This window comes from Pelodiscus sinensis, chromosome 1 (assembly GCF_052426305.1).
Source record: "Pelodiscus sinensis isolate ZL-2025 chromosome 1, ASM5242630v1, whole genome shotgun sequence".
Lineage (NCBI taxonomy): Eukaryota > Metazoa > Chordata > Testudines > Trionychidae > Pelodiscus > Pelodiscus sinensis.
In genome coordinates, this window is record NC_143052.1 from 292,994,336 (window position 1) to 293,011,463 (window position 17,128).

At 41.5% G+C, this 17,128-nt stretch overlaps 1 protein-coding gene across 1 annotated transcript in view; it reads right to left on the reverse strand.

Annotated features, from left to right (window-relative positions):
- Positions 1-16,496, reverse strand: part of HTR2A (5-hydroxytryptamine receptor 2A) — a 56,214-nt gene extending 39,718 nt beyond the window's left edge. Inside the window, exons 1-2 of the mRNA XM_006122966.5 lie at positions 14,946-16,496; positions 10,674-10,874 (exon numbers count right to left, since the gene is read on the reverse strand). Of these exons, the coding sequence (XP_006123028.3) occupies positions 10,674-10,874; positions 14,946-15,417 (673 nt within the window). The 5' untranslated portion in view covers positions 15,418-16,496. The remainder of the gene's footprint in view (positions 1-10,673; positions 10,875-14,945) is intronic.
- Between the last annotated feature and the right edge of the window lie 632 nt (positions 16,497-17,128).

Consider the following 17,128-nt stretch of genomic DNA (forward strand, 5'->3'; position numbering starts at 1 on the left):
GGAAAAGGAATTGGCAAAAGTTTTGTTAGAAATGTGGCAAAAAGACTGTTTTCATCAGCTCTGACCAACCCTATTTGGGATCCTTCTGGGGGAAGATTACTATATAAATCTATGTGGTTGCTGACTAGAGAGAGCTCAGAGTACCTGAAGGCAGTGAACAGATGTATAGGCTGAGGAAGGAAGAATAAGGGTATGTCTACACTAGCCCTCTCGTTTGAACTAGGGAGGCTAGTGTAGGCATTCGAAGTTGCAAATCAAGCCTGGGATTTAAATATCCTGCGCTTGATTTGCATCTTCCTGGCCGGTCGCCATTTTTGAATTTTACAAGTCCGGACTAAGTGCCTGTGTCTATACGCGGCAGGGACCCGGTAGTTCGAAATAAAGCCCTAGTTCGAACTACCTGTTAAACCTCATTTCAGGAGGAACAATAGATAGTTCGAACTAGGGCTTTATTTTGAACTACCAGGTCCTTGCTGCGGGCAGTTAGTCCGGACTTGTAAATTTAAAAAATGGCGACCGGCCGGGAAGATGCAAATCAAACACAGGATATTTAAATTCCGGGTTTGATTTGCAACTTCGAATGCCTACATTAGCCTCCCTAGTTCGAGCTATGGGGCTAGTGTAAACATACCCTAAGAGAAGAGAGAAACTACAGCTAAGAGGATTTATGCTTCATCAAGCTTCACATGACTTGGACCATAATAGAAAGGTGAATCCTGTAACAAAGAGGGGTAAGAACTGAAGAATGATACAAGTAAAACCATAACATTTGTTATTCTAACCTTTATTTTTTGTATTGTTTTCAAAGGTCTTCTAAATGGAGAAAAGATTGGTTTCTGGCCCTTTTATAGAGGTTTGTGTTTCTTAGGCAGGTTTAGATTCCAAAACTTCTCAAAAGCAGTCAACTAAATGAATTTTATTGAGCTTGTATGGAGTTTTTCAGTGCAGGTATTATTTATAGCATCACATATGCTAGCTGAATGTTATCAGACTGGGTTTCACATAGACAACTTTAATACCTTTCAAGAACTGATAATGTCTAGTTTTGACACCTATTTTCAGAGTTCACCTCTATGCTCTAAAATAAATTGAATCATTTTCAGTGTTTAGACATTTAAGATTTCTAGAATAACAGGCCTGCCCCTGCACCAGCCACATATAACCTAATTATCCAGCCACTTTGGGTACTGTATGAATTAAGAATTAAAGACAGAATTAGAATCTGTTACAGTAATTAGATTCTATCTTAAACCAATTGCCCTTGGCGCTTTATGCTCTAGAGAAATAAAGGTTGCTGGCTTAATGTTCTGTTCTGAAATATAAAAATTCATTTTAATACAAAATTTAGATTGAAAACATCAAGATTTTCAGAAGTCAGGTAAATCACAGTTCCTATCTTATATTGTTATGTAATACATCCTGAGCCCAGTCCAAAGCTCACAAAAGTAGATGGAAAAATTGTAATTAACATCAATTTATTTAGATCAGGCCCTTATAAAACAATAGTGCACTAATGTTTCTATTTAACCAGGAACAAAAAATAATGTGTCATGTTGATAGACTTTTGGAATTTTATGACTTTGAAATGCTTGATTTTTCAACCTCAGTGTTTAATTAGTTTTAATGTTTATTTTTCTTGCCAAAAATTTTCATATGTATCTAGTGACTATCACTGCTGTCATTTTTGGGTTCCCAACATAACACACCTTCCAAAAAAGCCCAGAGGCCCTGACATCATGTCTTTCATACTTAGTACTATAATGAGCATGATATTTAAGTCTCCAGGAAAAGAGAAGAGTTTGTGCATATGCCATTTTGCCTTCCTCATCACGCAGCTTTGTTTTATTTTCACATACTACAGTTCAGTTCTCAAATGGCTCAGATTTTGTTTTATTCATAAATCACAGCATTATACCAACACTGATTTGTCTTGGCTGTGCCTATTCAACAACCCCTCATCTTGCCCTCCTGCTTCCAATCTAGCTTGTGCTTTTCTCTCCCAAGGAAAAACATTGCCTGAACTATTAAAAGGAGGTAAAACTACAGAAATGACATGATGCTACTAACAGTACCCTGACTTCCACTTACTGCAAATAGAAGAGGGACACTCTGGGCCTGATTCTCTCCTGTTACTCCTACTGCTCTATTCCACTCAGGTGAGGTTAGAATCTCACCTCAGCAGGCCTGCTGAGAATTTCCTTGGCATGGCTCAGGTCTATGTTGACATGGAGCCAGCACAGCCAACTCCTATACTAGCTACACCCCAACAGCGAGGACATGGTACCTGAGCTTCACCAGTTCTTACCTGCCGCATGGTGCCTTCGGGAGCACAGTCAGCTAGCATCAATCACAACAGCCACTGATTTATGCCAGAGCTGTTGGTCTAATTTACACCGGGGCTGGGAGCAGAGTAATTTGACAATCAGGGGCTGTGTCTAGACTGGCCCCTTTTTCTGGAAAATCATATGCTTTTCCAGAAAAACTTGCCAGCTGTCTACACTGGCCGCTTGAATTTCCGCAAAAGCACTGACGATCTCATGTAAGATTGTCAGTGCTTTTGCAGAAATACTATGCTGCTCCCGTTCGGGCAAAAGTCTTTTTCCGAAAAACTTTTGTGCAAAAGGGCCAGTGTAGACAGCAGAGATTTGTTTTCCGCAAAAAAGCCCCGATCACGAAAATGGCGATCGGGGCTTTTTTGCAGAAAAGCACGTCTAGATTGGCCACGGAGCTTTTCCGCAAAAAGTGTTTTTGCGGAAAAGCGTCTTGCCAATCTAGACGCGCTTTTCCGAAAATGCTTTTAACGGAAAAGTTTTCTGTTAAAAGCATTTCCGGAAAATCATGCCAGTCTAGACGTAGCCAGGCTGCTGTAACTGGCTCTCTGATTGGTGTGAGCCCCCACTTAACCTGTGATGAGAAAAGGTCAGTGAAGGAGAATATCAAGGCCTTAATCACTTCCTTTATCCCTAAACCCCTAAGAGAGATAACAAAAATTCCTCAAAGCAACAGAGGTCATGCAAGCCAGGAAGCAGAGTGCAGCAGAATGATAAAAAGGGGTGGGGAGGGAAGAGGACCCAGAATGCAGTCTCAAGGCCATGATAAATCTCTTCTCTCCTGACAGAATCCCATAATGAAGTTACATTAAACTGTATTTTTAGGTTTGCCGGTGCTAATTGCACCTGTGTGGAACTGCAAAGACTTAAATAATGAATAGACCAAGTACTATAAGTAGCACCAGGAGCCTTGAGATTGGTAAATGATAGATAAAGCATTTCTTTGTTCATAAGCCATTGCCTAACTTTGCTGTGGCAGATTTTTGCAGGCAAGGGAGTGCTGGAGGAGGACAGGGTTATGTTACATTGACAATTAGTTACACGTATGGGCGGAGACCATTAGGATTCTTTATCAGCCTGGCATATTTCTTTGTCCCTTTTATGTGGCAATCTGTCATGATGCACATTCGCTCTGCCTTGGAGATGAGGGAAAATCAGATGCCATGCTGCTGCTCTACTGGTTGTTGTGCAACTGCCGACTTCCCTCTTTCCCAGAGCACATCATGGTCAAGACACATTCAGCATCTGCGGGGCTTGAATCACCTGCCTTCAGCTGGTCTCTCCATTCGGCATGATGCACCAGTACTCACAAAACAACTGAGCACCATTCCATTCCTCTCCCTGCTCAGTGTGTTAGCTGGATCTATATAACCATATATTTCATTTAACAGCTATTATCTTTAGGTATGGTATGTAAATGAGAGAAACAGGTCTCCCCGTATCATCCTGTCTGACTTCCAAGATTGTATCACAGGTGTTGTTATCAAAACATAACAAAGCAAGATTCTAGAGGGACAAGGTAGATGAGGTAATATCTTTTTTGGACTAATTTGTGAAGGTGAGAGATCTCCTTTAAGTCTGGGAAAGGCACTCACAGCATTGCAGCTAAATACAAGGCAGAACAGATTGCATAGGAGGTTAGCATTTATTCTAAGGAACCATTCAAAGTGGAGTAGGGCCTGTTTAAACTCTTCACTCAGAAGACTTGAATGGGGCTTAGTGGGTTACAGATTGTTTTAAAAAGCCATAAATCCCGTGACTCTGTTTAGTTCATGGCTTTTAGTGTCCAGCAGTGTTATGACTATAAGCTCCCAGGCTCAGCTTTTGACCACATTGTGCAGGTTTCCTTTGAGGATAAGTCCTGAAAAGTTAGAGACATTGGGAGGTTGTTTAAAGGCCAGAAGGAGGGATTCAGAAAAGATTTTTTTCAGGATGGAAACCCTATCAAATATGGGTTGTAGTTTTTTTTATGATACCCCGTATGGGTTCCAGTATATGATTGTAGGAGTTTGCAATAGAAGGGGATTTTATTTCAATATTGAAGCAGGTTTTCTTGTGGTATCTGAGTAGACCATTCTATGCGTTCTACCTCTCTGGGGGTATGTCTACACTACAGCACTAATTTGAACTAACTTAGTTTGAATTAGTTAATTCGAACTAAGCTAATTCAAATTAGCGCATCTAGACTTAAAAACTAGTTCGAATTAGCGTTTTGCTAATTCGAACTAGCATGTCCACATTGAGTGGACCCTGAACTGGGGTTAAGGATAGCCAGAAGCAGTGCCGGCAGGGCATCAGATTAGGACTTAGAGCATGGAGCTGCTGTCTCAGGCTAGCCGAGGGCTGTGGTTAAAGGGACCCGACCTCCATCTGGGACAGACATTTCTCAGGGGTTCCCCGCTTGCAAAGCAGTCCTGGCTTGGAGTGCCCTGAGTGCCCACTCTCGGCACATCACAGCACTTGGCCATCAGCCCAGCTGCACTTGCTGCAGGCTGCCATCCGGAGGGGGGGGTCAATCAAGGGGCTTCAGGAGAGCTTCCACCCCGAGGAGCCCGCAGAGCCAGCCCAGTCCTCCCCATTGGGGGCTCGTACCCCATTCCTCCCTCACCTCCTTCCACTTACCCCTCCCTAACCCCCCTTCCTGATGTACAAAATAAAGGACACGTGTGTTCAAAAATAGAAACTCTCTTTATTGAACAAAACTCGGGGAGACTGGGAAAAGGAGGTGGGAGAGGGGAAGAGAGAGGGTGGGAGAGGGGAGGGCAACTAAAATGATCAGGGGTTTGGAACAGGACCCATATGAAGAGAGGCTAAAGAGACTGGGACTTTTTAGCTTAGAAAAGAGGAGACCGAGGGGGGATATGATAGAGGTCTATAAAAGCATGAGTGGTGTGGAGAGGGAGCATAAAGAAAAGTTCTTCATTAGTTCCCATAATAGAAGGACTAAAGGACACCAAATGAAATGAATGGGTAGCAGGCTTCAAACTAACAACAGAAAGTTCTTCTTCACAAAGCAAATAGTCAACCTGTGGAACTCCTTGCTGCAGGAGGCTGTGAAGGCTAGAACTAGAACAGAGTTGAAAGAGAAATGAGATAAAGTCATGGAGGTTGGGTCCATGGAGTGCTATTAGCTAGGGGGTAGAAATGGTGTCCCTGGCCTCTGTTTGTGGAAGGCTGGAGATGGATGGCACGAGACAAATGGCTTGGTCATTGTCTTCAGTCCATCCCCTCCAGGGTCCCTAGTGTTGGCCACTGTCAGCAGACAGGCTACTGGGCTAGATGGACCTTTGGTCTGACCCAGTACGGCCATTGTAAGCTCAGGGCTCAGGGTCGGGGGTCTCAGTGGACCACCTTGATTTTCATGTCAACCTGCTCCTGGGTGGCCAGGCTGGCAGCTATCCTGCCCTAGACGGCCACTTTCCTGTGCCTAGTGCGGAGGTCCGCACTAGACCAGGCAGGCGCTCGCCTCTTGAGGACCCGGGCAGGCTCCCGGGAGCCACCAGCCTGGTCCCGGGAAGAGGCGGAGGGCTGGGTGGCAGCGGGTGGCTGGGTCGAGCTGTGCCAGGTGCAGGGTCTGCTGGCTGGGTGCTGGCAGGCTTGCACCTGGCACGGGCACCGTAGCCAGACCGTGCCCCTTTAAGGGCTCCGGGGCCGGGAGGGGGGCCGAAGGGTTTCCCTGGTAGTGCCCAGAATGGCCACCAGGCCAAGCTGGGGAGGGCTAGCCTCCCACTAGTTCGAATTAAGTGGCTACACAGCCCTTAATTTGAACTAGTTAATTCGAACTAGGCGTTAGTCCTCGTGGAATGAGGTTTACCTTGTTCGAATTAAGCGCTCTGCTTGTTCGAATTAAGTTCGAACTAGCGGATCGCTAGTGTAGCGCCTATCAAAGTTAATTCGAACTAATGTCTGTTAGTTCGAATTAACTTTGTAGTGTAGACATACCCTGGTGGAGTATCTTTGCTTAGTGAAAGCAGTTTTATGTGTTTTATGGTGTATATCCCAAATTTTATCCTCACAGCATATTCTGTGGTATCTGAGAGCCTAGCTATAGGTAACAGATTTGTTAGTGTATTTGGGATTGTGACTAGATCTATGAATGTAGATATGGTGAGCCGTGAGTTTCTTGTATATGGTTGTCTGTAGGGTTTCATTGATGAAGCTGATCATGGTATCCAGAACGTTGATACTAGTGCAGAGATGTTCCAGAGAGAGTTTACTCTTACTATATATTTTAGAAATATGCATCTCTCTGTCCATCAATCTGTGAATCCATTTGTCCAAGAACACCTCCTAAATGCTTAGAGCTAGGGCCACCAAATTTGATATGAAGCTTCCTCTTATCATAACTTAAAAGCAAGGTAAGGATTTCGTTGCACCAGGACAATGGGATGTGCCTGGAATTCAATTGTTTCTCATAAAATGAAAAGGGAGGGGCTTGGCAGGAGGAACAGTTATACTGCAGAATGACCTGGGGAGGAGGGGGAGAGGTATCAAGGGGGCAGAGATGGGGATCTGGACAGCTATAACCCCATTGGGCCAGCAGGGGGCAGAAGTAGAGAAAGGAACAGCTATCTACTATATATTTCAGAGAGTTTGTGTGTCTGTCTGTCCCCCATCTGGGGGCACGCACCTCTTCCTCAGCTGTGCCTGTTTCAGTGGCTTTGGACAGGGGCCTCTCACCTGGCTCCAAGCTGCTGCAGTGAGAGAGGGCTGGGGTTGTCCTCTCTCCCTGGCGCATTCTGCATACTGAAACCCTCATCCCCAATCCCACTCCAGAACAATGATTTATATGAATAATAACAAAACTTATTTGAGTTAAGGATTCAAGCAACACCAGGTAAATCTGCTAGTGGATGATAGATGTTTGTTGAAGTTATGATAGACATCTATGAGGAAGTTTAAGTCACCTGTGCAAAGAATAAAAATATCATTGATATATGTCATTGGTCTCATGGTGCATTTGCCCAGAAATAGGTTGCCTAGTAAGGGGCCATCCTAGTACCAATGGCTATTTCTATAATCTGGATAAAGAGTTTGTTGTCAAATGTACGGTGGTTCTAGGTGAAGATGAAAAGGGATGACAATATGTTTGAGGTGGATATTTGAAGGTTGTCCAGTATGATGAAAGTATTTGTAAATACTGGATCCTACAAATGCCTATCACAACATGTGGTGTAACTCATTCAATACATTAAGGCTACGTCTAGACTGGCATGATTTTCCGCAAATGCTTTTCACTGAAAAGTTTTCCGTGAAAAGCATTTGCGGAAAAGAGCGTCTAGATTGGCACGGACGTTTTTCCGCAAAAGCACATCGGGGATTTTTTTGTGCAAAACAAATCTGAGCTGTCTACACTGGCCATTTTGCACAAAAGGACTTTTGCCTGAATGGGAGCAGCATAGTATTTCCGCAAGAAGCACTGATTTCTTACATGAGATTGTCAGTGTTCTTGCGGAAATTCAAGCGGCCAGTGTAGACAGCTGGCAAGTGTAGACAGCTGCTTTTGCGGAAAAAGTTGCCAGTCTAGACACAGCCTAAGGCTATGTCTACACTGGCAGCTTCTTGTCAGTGTTTTGCAGAAGAGTTCTTCCTGTTTTGCGGAAGAATTCTTGCGCAAAAAGTCTTCCACAAGAGCACATCTACACTGGCATGTGCTTTTGTGCAAGAGCATCCATGGCAGTGCGGACGCTCTCTTGCACAAGAAAGCTCTGATGGCCATTTTAGCCATAGGGGCTTCTTGCACAAGAAATTCATGTTGCCTGTCTACACTGCCCTTTTCTGGAAGAGCTCTTGTGCAAGAGGGCTTATTCCTCATGGGGAGAGGAATAACTCTTCTGGAAGAAGCCCTGTTTTACAACGCTATACTGTAAATTTACTTGCGCAAGAATGCACGTGCAATGTAGACAGCAGGTAAGTTTTTGCGCAAGAATAGCTGTTTTTAAGCAAGAAGCTGCCAGTGTAGACATAGCCTAAATATTCCAATAATACCTATTGTGACAGGATCAGGTCAGAGATATAAAAGAGTGCTAGAAGGGAAGTATGTGAGCCCTAGATTAAGTAGATCTCTGCTCCCTGAATAAACTGGGAGGAGCTGGCCTAGAACCAGCAGGAACTTTCCAGAAGCAGTCTGGACAAGCAAGTGAGTTAGAACACCTGGAGCTAATTAGGAACCTTACAGAACCAAAGAAGTCTGGCTAATCAGACCACCTGGGGCCAATCAAAGACCAGTTGAGACTGGTTTAAAAGGGCTCCTCCTCTGTTAGTTGAGAGGGGCATGAGGAGGAAAGAAGGAACTGAGGTGCTGAGAGGAGTTTGGGTGGGAGCTGCAAGGCAGGAAGAGTGTGTTGGAGGAGCAGGTACCAGAGGAAAGGTCTTGGGAGGGATTATTTGGGGAAATGGTCCAGGGAAATAGCTGCCAGACAAGGAATAGAACAAACCCCACCTGTTGCCCCTGCTTTCAAGTCTCTGGGCCAGAACCTGGGTTCCACCCAACCTTCCCCGCACCACCACAGAGTCTCCCCCTGGATAGCGAGACCAGGACTACAGAGGGTCTCATGTCCATAATATGGACTAGCTGTGATGAGTATGGCTCAGTAGGCCATGAACCCTGCCTACTAGTAAAAAGGAGGCTGTGTGGCAGGACATAGCAAGCCTCTGAGGCTGAACACTATCCACCAGAAGTGCAGGACCCACAGGAACAGCCAAAGCTTTGCCACACTATGTGGGTGAAACCAGACAATCATTATGCTCTTGCATGAATTCACACAGGAAAATGAAAAAGACAAAAACAATCCTAACAAGTCAATCTGACTAAAGTCTCATCTTCCAAGGAAACCTTCACAACACTTCCAAAAGACAAGCCTGGGAATTTACACTCATAACTAGAATTCATGGACAGAACAGAGCTATGGGATTTATGGCAATCTGTAACCTACTAACCCTGTCCTTTTTTTTTTTTTGGTCCTATGACTGCAGAGGTTTTAACAGGCCCCTCCACCTTGAAAGGTCTCTTAGAATATGTGCTTCCTACGTGTGCAAAACAATCTGTTCTACCTTGTATTTAGCTCTGACACTACAAGTACCTTTCCCAGACCTGAAGAAGGGCTCTGTGTAGCTCAAAAAGCTCCCCTCTCTCACCAACAGAATTTGGTGCCATAAAAGACATTGCTTCACCCATAGTCTTTCCAATATCCTAGCTACAATGCTGCATAAAGCAAGATTCTATCATTTAGAATCATGCCATACTTCACTGCTTTCTAATAAACATAGACATAATCTTATACAGAGAATAAAGGACATATTATCAGTCATTATTAGTACACTATCACAACATAGCAAATGTGTGGATATACGGATCGTGAGTGGGAGGAAACACTCTAGATGGTTAAATGCTACTGAAATTTTTATTTGTACAGTGCTTTCTATTGCCACGATGGGTGTTCATAATTCTTGAAACTGAATGATAGAAAGGAAACAAAGAAACAAAAATCCTTCCAAGAATTTTGAAAGGGACTTATTCCCTTGTGTTTCAGGGCATAAACAAACCTCTAACGGGGAGCAAGAAGAAGTTTTCTATGTGAGCATTTAATTTCACAATTGCCTTCTTTGTGAAACAACTGGTATTGGCGACTGTTAGTCAGAATATTGGACTATATGGGTCACTGGCCTGACCCAGTCTGACAATTACTATGTTCCTGTGAATTTATGAGTAATACAATTCAAAATGTGCACTTTTCTGTGCATTCTGTGCACATAGGTGGGTAGGTGACACTCAAGATCCAGGAGGAACCCCTCACACTGCTAGGCACAAAGGTCCAGATTCTACCCACTCAGTGGCAGTGGCTTTGCACTAGACCATGGTGTCTCATAACCTTGGTGACCAAGGTGGAACAGATACGATGTGCTCCAAAAACAAACACACACACCCCAAAAATCCACTCATCTGCAAACAAATAATAGTGGTAAGGTGGTGGCAGGAACAACTGAATTTTAGCTAAATGAGAGAGATCTTTTTTCAGCCATTATCTATTGCTCTTTTCTGGTGTCAAGAAGGTAGGGATATCAACCTTGAAAACATGCACATCTGTAGAAGAAACTTGACTACAACTATTTTAACTTTATTGTGCATTCTTTCACTGCATAGGGCTGCTCAATATTTCTCCACTTGCCAGTGTCTCTGGTGATTTTTATCAAATAATTACTACCTTATGCCACATCTAATATTATGGCAAACAAAATCTTGCAGTCCAGGATATACTTTTAATCTGCAATATATGTGTCAAATTTCCCACAAAAAAGTATTTCAAAATTTACAAGTACGTGTCAGAATGTTGCCTCACTTACCAACTGATATGGTCCAAACAGCAATTATTTTTGCGAAAGCTTTAGTTCTGGAGTTAAAGCGGCTGTGATGGATGGGATTTCGTATGGCAATATAGCGATCCAGAGAGATGGCGCAGAGGTGCATGATGGAGGCAGTGGAGAAAAGCACATCCAAATAGATCCAGACAGCACAGAGTTTTGTAGGCAGAGGCCATGTATATCCTACAAAAAAGAAAGAAGAGTATAAAAGGATGGATTTTACTATTGATTATAACTTTACCACACTTGACCATTGAGCTGAGCTGTTCTTGGCTTGCTTTCTGCCTCAGTGTTTCCTTTTCTGGAAAAGATTTTAGAGAAAAATATGTAGTTTTCTCAATGTAAACACATTTTTTCCAGTTTTCTTTGAAGAACTCTAGCATCACCACAGTTCAGAGCAGGAACCTTAAATTTAATGGGGGATTGGGCCTGAGAGCAAAGAAGTGCATTTTGTTTTCCATGCAAAAAAGATGTGACCAAATTATAAGAAAATAGCTGTTTGCTCATGCTTTGTAGAGCTTATGCAAGACCTGATGCTAAAATCTCTGAAAGTTCCATGTGCACTGAGCATGCTGCAGTCCCACAACTCTCTCTCTGTGATAGCCACACTGAAAGTCCCGGGCAGTGAATTAGAGCATCAGATGGGGATAATGTGGAAGTAATAGCAGCAGCTACTGCCATCACTGTGGGACAGGACAGTTTCCTAAAGTGTGTCTGGTATTTGAAGGACCTGTTGGGGGAGGGAGGTTGAGCAGGGGCAGTGCCAGTTTTCCCATCTTGTCCTGCTAACATGACAGGTTAGAAGGGGAATGAGATTGGCCTAATTTTTCTGAAGTGTTTCTCAGCTTTTGGTCTGAAAATACTAGCCAAAGTGTATAAAGTGAGAGGAAGCAGAAGGGAGTATGGCTCCCTCTTCTGCTAAAACCTTAGGGAAAACTCCTCTGTTCTCCCTCTTTCTTGGCTGGAGCAGCGAGAGGTCTCCGGCCTGTTTCAATGTGCTCTATGCTAGGGAAGCTGTGCTGAGTGCTAGGAGAAGACATGAAGTTCTAGTCTCAGCTTTTTATGGCCCTTATTAATAAACAAGGCCTGCCACATCCTGAATGATCCTAAGTATCGTTCCTCTATCTTATAGATGGGATATCTGAGAAGTATCACAAGTTCTTTTATGACAGAGTTGGGAGTGGAACCAAGATTCCAGATTCTGTGCTGTGCTTCTCAGAAAGTCTAGTATGGAGAAATGGGAAGGAAAGCTGATTTTAAGCAAGCTTTGTGCCTCCCAGAGTCTGGGCTGATCTAAGAGTTGGTTCCATCCCCAGCATAAATTAGGAGTCCCAAAGGCTGCTCTAATTTACAGCCTTACACAGATGCCCATAAGATTCTTCACAACTGCTGGAGCACAGAGTTTCACCTCCTTCACCTGGCATGCCCCTATGCTGAGGGTTGGAAGAGTGTGAAGTGTTGGGCCAGGGGGAATTCCCCAAGTGGTCAACGTGCATCCCATACCGTCTTTCCATACCATCTGGGGGACCACAGTTAGTCCTAAATTTCCAATATAGTAGACCTAAGTTTCATCCACAATTCTTTTCTGAATTGATGTGCAAAATTTATGCACTTGACTGTGCACAATCCTCTCCACAGCCAGGAATATAATCCAAGTTTATGGATTCCCAATATTCCCTTGCTGTCCAGCAAACAGTTATATAACATTGGAAAAAAGTCACATTCTTCTGCAGTGGCTGGCTCCAATAGACAATAACATTCCTGCTACTGCTGCTTCTACCCATTACTCCTTCAGCTGAAGCAATAGACTTCCCAGGGAATGTTGGACAAAATGTTGTTGTAATAATTATGTACAAGGAGGTTGAGTTAAAGTTGCAGGGGCAGAATTAATTTTTGTCCTTTTCTATCTTTTTAATCCTTGACTTTGTAACCTTAACATTCTTTAATGGATTTTGGGAGTATGAATATACAGAAAATCAGAGAATGGCCATTTTTTAAACCTAGATGTTTGCATAGCACTAGTATAAAAGACATCCTGTTTAGGTCCTAGTCAATACTGAAATACAAATAATATACTATGTATATTAATACACATACATACACATACACACACTTCAAGCGGAGTCCCAAGCCACATTCAAACCTGTTTTTCAACCATTTCAGTAACACTCTAAAGTTCAGTGTGTTTGTATTCTGGGGTTTTGATCTGGGTGCTATTAATTTGAATATAAAGGAGACATTTAGACCTCAAGGATCATTTTTGCTCCCACTTACACCAATGATGAAACTCTTACTGACGTAATGTGGAATTAGATGAGACTCTAATAGCCTGATGTAGAGTTGAGCAATTCTCCAGATGCTGAATGCCTCAAGGATAGGATTTGAAGGAGCCAACACTTTTTAGGATTGAGTTAATCAAGCCAGGATTATCAAAGGTATTTTTGTGCCTAATCCCCATTGATTTTGAGGATCTGGGCCATAATGACTTCTGGGTTTTGTTCAGTGCAAACAGCACAAGAAGTGCTATAATGGATGGGATAAGATGATCACAAGTTAATGGAAGTCTGAAATTGCGCTGATTCCTGACCTTTTGCCCCTGGTAGTTGGGGTCAAGTTCTTAGTTCCGCTGGAAGAGGGAGGGATTTCTAGAATCAACTATTTGCTGGTCATTGTGATGCTGATAATGTATCAGGCTAATGCTGCATTTCTAGGAAAGCTTATGCCAGAATGACAGAGTGATTTTTCAAATGCATGTATCCTGGAAAGGCATTGTTCCTCTGGCAAAAGACATTGCAGTGCAATGGGTTGGGGAGAGGAGAGAAAAACAGAAGCAAACCAAGAGTCCTTCCTCTGTCAAATGGAGAGAATGGAGTTTTTCTCTTTTTCAGTGACCATGCAGCTGCCCTCCTATCGCTGTGTGTGTAGTAAGGGTGTATTTGACCATGTAAATACTACAATTAAAATAAATGAATGTCTTCATACTTTTGCAGCCTTCACACACCAGGAGAAGGAGGTGAAGCTCTGTGCTCCTTATGAATTTCTGAGCAGGGGCAGGGATTGGCCAGCAGGAGTCCCTATTGCATGTGTCATTGAACCATCCAGAGCTTGAGTCTTTCACTTTTATCTCACAAAACAAGCAATTACTGCTTCTATGGCACTATTTTGGATTAGCTTCCCTATTACCAAAGGTAATGATACTACTGATAAAATCAGTCACAGTCCCATGCCAATTACTAACCTAATGTGATAATACCATTGAGGTAGTTTGTCTGCAACACACAGGCAAAGTGAAAAAAGCAGCATACTCTTACATTACTGTTTCCTAATAAAATCATCCTAAAGTTACAGTTTAGTGGTGGATGATTTAGCCTATTGAAACAGGCTTAAAAGCTATTTAATCTCATAGCTCTTCTCTTCTTGTATTATGGCAATAGGTAGTTTTGTAAGTTTTGAAGAAAAACTATTAGGCTGCTGCTTTTCAACCGTCTCTGCTGTGTAACAGGGATTACTAAGGATTTTGATCAAAATGACAAACTTCCAATACCTATCACAATAAACAGTGTCACAATTCAGTTTACATTTTCAAACTACTCATTAGAATAAAAAACAAATGTCTTGATATTTTGGTTGTTAATTGGTAAATGTTGCTAGCAGTTGAGTACCATTAACTCTATTCACTTTTCAGCCTCCTTAAGAAACACTTATTTCCACATTTCATAGTAGCTAATCAAATTTAAAAGATAAACATATAAATAAGGATCACAGTGGAAAGAAAATTATTTAAAATTGCAATGCTTGATTTAAAAAAATAAAAAAATAAGTAGAGGCAGGCTATTTTAAACAGAGAGTATCAAGATATTAATGTTTCTTTGCATATTTGCAGAGGAAATTAATTGACAGGAAGTTACTTCCCTAATAGATACACTGAAAACTGTGTCAAAGACAACATTGATTCAAAAGAGAAATTATAAAACAATTCCATAAAAATCAAAGTGGTAAATTGCCACTTTGGACTGTTTAAAATGTCCATTCTTAGAAGTTAAAAGTTAATAAACACATACATATTTCATCTGTTCTTTATATACATTTACCTCTATAGTTATTTTTCACCTTGCATAGGGAGGTGGCAAGTGAATACCCTAAAACTAGCATATATTTACATTTTCCTTATCAAGCTGAAATAATAACAGTGTGCGCATACAATTTTTTAAAAGCTACTCAATACGTGTAATAGGTTAGACTAGTGATACTTACCATACAGTATGGTTAACATTGACACAGGCATGACAAGGAAACCCAACAGCATATCAGCTATTGCGAGTGACATTAGAAAATAATTAGTGGCATTCTGTAGCTTTTTCTCCAGTGACACAGCCATGATAACAAGAATATTTCCAGCAATGGTTAGAACAATCACAATAACTGTCAGCAGAGCTGGCCAGTTTTTCTCTGAAAGATGAAATAGTGAGGAATGGCACGGTGGAGTCACTCTACCGTCACATGAAAGATTAGTTAGGTTTTCGGAGTCCATAGTCAAATTAAACAGATGAGATGTATTAACCTCTCCAGGCCAAAAAACATTTTTGTAGAATCTTCTTTCATGATTTAATTGGATTAAAGAATTCACAGTTGGGTTCTCCTCATCACAAAGACTATCCATTGCTAAGTCTGAAACCGGGGCAGATGTACAGTGAAAAAACAAAAAATTATAACCCTTTGTCACCATCAGGCTTTATATTCCTCTGTTGTTCAAAGCTGAAGCTGATGAAAAGGAGGTACTCTTTATGATTGATTGTATTTTCATCTTTAACATAACACTGAGAAAATGGATGGAGTTATTCTGGATCCTCAGATACTTTTGTTTTCAGTTCCACGTGGAGTCCAATCGCTGCATATGTTAAAAAATCCAGTTGAAAAGCAAAACTCACAGGCTAGAAAATGTGGACTGGAGGCTTCAGAGAGGAAAAACATTGGCCAAAAAACTTTTGCATCCACCAGGATTCCCTTTTGTAGCTACATCCTATTGCTATTGGTAACTGTAATCACACAGTTTTAAACACAGCAGTATGAAAGTAGCTTGCTATACAAAGCAAGAGAACTCTTTGCACTCTGTATTAAGAAAGTTGATTAAAGATTCCATTCAGCATCTTAGTCTCACAATAATTAGATATGTTGTTACTTATAGTTCATCTTCGATATTACAGTTGATAGTCTCTGACTTCTGTCATATGACAATATCATTTTAAGTCTCATACCAAGATTACAAGTAATGTTCCATATTGATTTTAATATGTAATTGTAATAATTACTTTTTGGCCCAGCATGGCTTGAAAATAGAAATAAAATTATTATGTACTAACAGTTTTTAAAAATACAAGATAAGGCAAGACTTACATTGTACTTCAGAGCCCACACTCAAAGTGCATTAGAGTCACTTTATACCCTGATTTCTTGTATCCTTTACTGTGTTATCCACTTTTGTCTTCTTTCTTTTCAGTCTCTACAAAAATGATTTTGAGTACAGCTTTGTTGACTTCTACTCTGTATGTTAGAGTGATGCCAGTTCCTGTGCTGTGAATCTTGTTCTTTTCTTCTGAGAGATGGGCAGCTTGCTGTCTCTGTTCCTGTGCATCCCCCCCTCCCCAAGCTATATTTAAAATAATAACAATAACCATAGAGCCCACCTCCAAGTGACACGAAAGAAATCACACAAACTAGACGTAGCAGTCTCCACAAAGGGATTACTGATTTCAACAGGAATGTAATTTCTTGCTCACTGCCTTGTTCAGTTTGTCAGACCTCCCACTAGCTAGATGTCATAAACTGCAAGGTAGCAACAGCAAAAGAGGGCAGACCAAATAGGGTCTTTTTTATACATAAAACCCAGCTTTCTCGCTTTATCACTTTGAGGGCTTAGGGTTTTTTTTTTTAATTATGATTTTCGTTTGTAAAGGATGCTGGGCAAAGCAGCTGCACGTGCTGATAATATTTCACAGGGTGAAGTTTTAAGAAAGGCAATAAATAAGCCTTGCAATGGTACATGCTGGTAAAATTGTAAACATGCAGATTTTTCTATCCTAAAGGTTGCAGCTTTTATGCTAACCCTAAGATGAATTACTAACATTTAGATTTTTATTATTTTATTTTTGGCTCTTCACTGATGTCATAAACAACTTGCCAAGATATATCTTCTGATAATAAATATAATACTTGTAACATATTATAATACATATATACTCTCCTGATGACCATACTGCATATATACCCGGATGTCATTTTTAATTTGTCAAGAGCATGATGTTACAATTAACCCCAATAAGCTGTGTGAAAGAGAAGCATCCTAAGTGAAGTAATCCAATCAGATAACACAATCTCAATGAAGAAGAGAAAATAAATGCTCTTCCAGGATTATTGCCTATTCCCTTGTAACATTGGTG